The sequence below is a fragment of the Lutra lutra genome, chromosome 11, assembly GCF_902655055.1.
Source record: "Lutra lutra chromosome 11, mLutLut1.2, whole genome shotgun sequence".
NCBI lineage: Eukaryota > Metazoa > Chordata > Mammalia > Carnivora > Mustelidae > Lutra > Lutra lutra.
Genome location: NC_062288.1, coordinates 68,889,836 through 68,894,897, shown reverse-complemented (window position 1 = coordinate 68,894,897; position 5,062 = coordinate 68,889,836). Strand labels below are relative to the sequence as shown.

The 5,062-nt window shown below is 35.6% G+C and overlaps 1 protein-coding gene across 1 annotated transcript; it reads right to left on the bottom strand.

Annotated features, from left to right (window-relative positions):
• Positions 1 to 2,961: 2,961 nt before the first annotated feature.
• Positions 2,962 to 4,484, bottom strand: LOC125081415 (C1GALT1-specific chaperone 1-like). The gene has a single exon (XM_047696057.1). It carries the CDS (start codon positions 4,342 to 4,344, stop codon positions 3,388 to 3,390), a length of 957 nt encoding a protein of 318 aa, XP_047552013.1. The 5' UTR covers positions 4,345 to 4,484; the 3' UTR covers positions 2,962 to 3,387.
• Positions 4,485 to 5,062: the final 578 nt, after the last annotated feature.

The window sequence follows — 5,062 nt, the reverse complement described above, 5'->3', positions numbered from 1 at the left end:
CAAAGCTGCACTCACCAAAATGATTCCACTCAATATAAAAGTGAAAGAACACCTGAAACTAATATTTTACTATATGTTAACTATCTGGAATTTAAATAAAAATTTGGAAAATTAAAAAATAATGATAAAATAAGATAATAAAAATATAAAAGTGAAAGAACAATTAACATCAACATTGTATCTTGTTTCTAGAATACAAAATTTAACTGCAATTTTAATAGCAAGTCTAACTATGACATATGCAAATTCCTTAGAAAAAAATGACTTTCCATTTTATACCTTGAAAAACTGGAACAAAAACACATTGATGACCAAACTTTTGGTATAGATGTGAACTTTAAAACATGTTTTGGACCCAATCTGAAGGATTCATGAACTTGACTGCTATCTGTAGTATCTGTTACAGTTACAGGAGTGTATTTCAACAATTAGCCCAGATTATATAATATTATTAACCCAATAAGGTTTTATAAAATACATTGATAAATGCTATTCTAGACTACAATCCTACTAACAATTTATTTGCTTTTTTTTTTTAATCAGAATGTTGCTTTAGTAACCAAGAAACTTAAACTCAAATTAGTTGCCTGATGATGGTCATTAGCTATTCTCAGATATCTTATAGAAGGAAGTTCCTTGTTTATTTTGTTTTTATCCCAGCTTATTGCTTTTATGTATTTCGTTTAGTCTACTGAATACTCAAATCTTTTAGAACACATCTACAAATGATAGGTACTACTAGTCTGCCTTGATTAAGAAATCTCTTGGGTGCTATTGCATTGTTCTAAATACAGTGCCCAGGATTCTATTTCTTTTTCTTTCAAATTTTTATTTAAGTTCCAGGTAGTTAACATATAATGTATTATTGGTTTCAGTGGTAGAATTTAGTGATTCATCACTTACATATAACACCCAGTACTCACAAGTGCCCTCCTTAATCCCCATCATCCACCAACCTCCCCTCCAACAACCCTGTTTGTTTCTTATAGTTAAGAGTCTGGTTTATGGTTTGCCTCTCTCTTTTTCCCCAGCTAGGCTCATCTGTTTTGTTTCTTAAATTCCACATATGAGTGAAATCATATGGTATTTGTCTTTCTGTAATTTATTTTGCTTAGCTTAGTATACTCTAGCTCCATCCACATCATTACAAGGGCAATGTTTCATTATTTTTTTGGTGTAGTTATATATTTCATTTCATATATATATTATCCATTCATCAGGTGAGGATGTGAAGAAAGAGGAATCCTCTTACATGGTTGGTGGGAATGCAAACTGGTGTCGCCACTCTGGACATTTGGGCTCTTTCCATAATCTAGCTATAAGTATCAGGGTGCATGGGTCTCTTTGAATCAGTATTTTTGTATCCTTTCGGTAAATACCTCATAGTGCACTTACTGGATCAGAGTACTTCTATTTTTAATTTTTTGAGGAACTTCAATACTGTCTTCCAGAATGGCTGCACCAGTTTGCATTCCCACCAATAGTGTAAGAGGGTTCCCCTTTCTCTGATGTTGCCTGGGTTTCTTATTAAATCTTCACAGATACAATGTGAGTTATAATACTACTGTCTCCATTTAGCAGAGGAGAAAACTGAGGCTGGAGAGGACAAATATCTATGGTAACAGGATATGAACCTTTGTGCTCTAAACTCTAGACCCAAACTTCTAATTGCCATTCTAAGCTGCCTGTCAGGGTAACAGGTCAGAGAGCCTGGGTGGTGAGGTTGGAGACTATCTGAATCTCCATCATGAAAGCACAGAAGTTACTCTCAGTAGACACACACAATTTATGTGAGTAATGAACTAATTGCTTTGATGATGAATTAGCTAAGTCCTAAGCTCATTACTATATAATTATATCAAATTAATAGATTATAAAAATAAAAATGAGTGTTGTCATAGAAAACTGCATACATTTTATTTGGGTCAAAAATATCAGGGATCTTATTTCTGTACGTGAAGATCAATAAATGAAGATTAAATAAATTATTAGAATAAATAAGATTAATGAGTGAAGATTAGGCTGAAATTTTTCACTGTTCAGGTTGTTTGTAACCCAAATAAATATTTGGACTGTGAGCTATTGGAGACAATGGTTTCTTACTGATTAGGTATGTTCCCTTTATGAATCTACCCACGATTAAGGGTTAATACATTTCTTGGTTTTGAAAAATCTCTCTTTAAGAGTATTCTATAGAAGGGCGCCTGGGTGGCTCAGTGGGTTAAGCCTCTGTCTTCGGCTCAGGTCATGATCTCAGGGTCCTGAGATTGAGCCCTACATCAGGCTCTCTGCTCAGCGGGGAGCCTGTTTCCCCCTCTCTCTCTGCCTGCCTCTCTGCCTACTTGTGATCTCTCTCTGTGTGTCAAATAAATAAATAAAAAATTTTTTAAAAAGAGAATTCTATAGAAAATACATAAGAACATCTTCACAAAATTAATATCATCGAGGAATCCAAAACAGAGGTAATTACATGTTAAACTTGGTTTTAATTGAAGTACTTCTTATCACACAGCTGGGTGCTATTAAGAAGGAGCTCTTACATCTGAGTCCATTTACTCTCTAATACACAACTTTAATTCTATTAATTTTAAACACCAGTTGTGCAGTGGTTTTGAAGAATGCTGAGTGTGAAAAATTATTTCACTATTAAATTTCATTCCATAAAACTGTCCTACTTATTTCAGAAACAATAAAGGGTATCAAAGACTAGAAGCCTATGTTGGTAGACACCAGTCAGTCAGATTCATTCTCTCCATATCTAGCCATATTATCTCTTTCAAAGCGAAAGGCCAAATGGTACATCAAGGGGTAATATAATTATCATCACAATACAAAATTACATGGCATAATTTTGATTTTATCATATTAGTATAATTTTGAATTTTCAAATCTCATCATGAAGATCAGCCATTTTTAATATTCCCATTGTTCCACATAAAATACAATATTTTTTTTTTACAAGTAATGGAAACACATAGCTCCAAGTTTTACTTTAATCACAAATTCACAACTAGAGACTGTACTTGCATATCTTAGAAAGCCAGAAAGACATGTTAAATTTTTTAACCGATCAGCAAAAATATGTGCCACAGATTCATAATTTAGGGTTTATCACATAAATATAATATTTATAAATATACCTTTTATTTGCAAAATTAGCCTTAAAACATTTCTTTCCAGTATGTTTGAAATTTTCATGTGTTTTAAGGAAAAAAAAAAACCCCACCCTCTTTCAAAATGCACCACTAAACTTCAATGTTCAATTAAACCAGTATCACCAAACTAAAAAAAAGAAACATACTGTTATGTTGGATATGTAGTTGTAACTACAAACAGTGACAATACCTGTCCTATACGGTGATCATATACATGCTCTTTTTTCCCTTCTCAGTCATTGTCAGAACCATTTGGAGGTAAGAAAACCAACGCATCGTGGAAAATATGCCCAAATGCCCTAAGACGGTATACCCCATACATCATCACATGCATCTGATTAGGGGTCAGTCCATTAAAAGTAACAGCCATATCTGAACAGCATCCTTCTACAACAAGGTTGGGGTGATTAGTCATTGCCTCTTTAATAAAAAGCCCAACGGATTTCGTATTAAATACATCCTTTCCTTCCGAATCTTCTGCATTTTCTGCAAACACTCCGGCGTATTTCAGGCAGACTGCTAGCTGCTTATCTTCAGATATCTTCCAAATCATCCCTCCCTGTTCAGGACACTTTTCAGGGACACTGAGGAGGCTGTTAAGCCTTTTTATTGATTCTATACTTAAGACGATGCCTCCTTCAACACTCACATATTCAAGGTCTCCAGATTCTATAGTGTGACCTAAATAGAAAGGTTGTGATGGATCCTTTTTTAACAAAAAATATTTTAAGTTTTCAATAATAGCAAACATAGTGGGGCGTGCAAGAAAGAACCAGTTGTATTGGTCTCTGTATTTATCAAAGGCATATTTGTAAGCTTTTCTCATCATTAGCCACATGTCATCTGTTTCCATGTTAATTGACTCAAACACTTTAACATTTTCAGAACTGAAGAACTCTGCTTTGTCACAGTGTTTGGTCCAAGTCTCTCTCACTGCAGCCCAAAGACTCACATCTTTGGGTTTTACAAGGATGATACAGTATACCCGAAAGCTCTTACTGAGCTCCATGCGTTCATCCTCTGAAATTTTCAAGATATCTTCTTTATTAGGCGCTTGTAGGTGATGATGCTTATGCTGGTGCATTCTATCTCCATGACCAATCCTAATGTGTCCTAGCATAGTGATCAAGGCACAGAAAATGCTTCCAAGCATCACACCCTTCAAAAATGAACTGCTTTCAGAAAGCATTTTTCCGGCGTCTAGAACGACTCAGGGGCGGGAAAGCGCAGCTGCGCACGGCTTTCCTCTCACGTTCGCGCGCCACCCGGTTACGCTGCAGGTCGGGCTGCTCTAGATGCAGGGGGTGTCCTCTCGATGGTTTCACTAAAGGCAGGGCCCGGAAGTGAACGCTGCGACCGCACAGGAGCGAGGCGGGGCAAACGAACCCGCCGCCTGCCGAAGCCGCCTGCCAGTGCGGACGTCCTAAAATACAATATTTTAATGGATGCTATCTCTTATTTCAGTGCAGTAAAAATGATAGCACTAGAAATCACAAGCAAAGCAGTAAAACAATGCATTAAAGAGTAGGTCCAACTGCAAACGTAAATGTGTAATATGAAGAAAATTAAAGCGTACTGATGTTACATGATCAAATGCAACAGGGCTTTAGGTTTTATGCAGAAAATTATGTCAACGTATGGACAATTACACTGAGTCACATAAAACTGATTATTTCATCAACATGCTATAAAAGAATGAAAGTAATTATAAAGCATCTGAACAGGATTTAAATATGAATCAAAATTATGTATTTGGCACATAGTAGGCACACAACACATATTTTTTAAATGAATAAATGTGAAAGGTAAAAACATATATATTTATTTTTCTCTCAGTCACTGGACAATATTGTTACTCCAGGGATTGAGGCCTAGAGGTTAACTCCCAAGAGCCTCATAGGGATTGG

Excerpts from the sequence above, each read along its gene's own strand:
- LOC125081415 (XM_047696057.1), bottom strand. The coding sequence starts at position 4,344 with ATGCTTTCTGAAAGCAGTTCATTTTTGAAGGGTGTGATGCTTGGAAGC.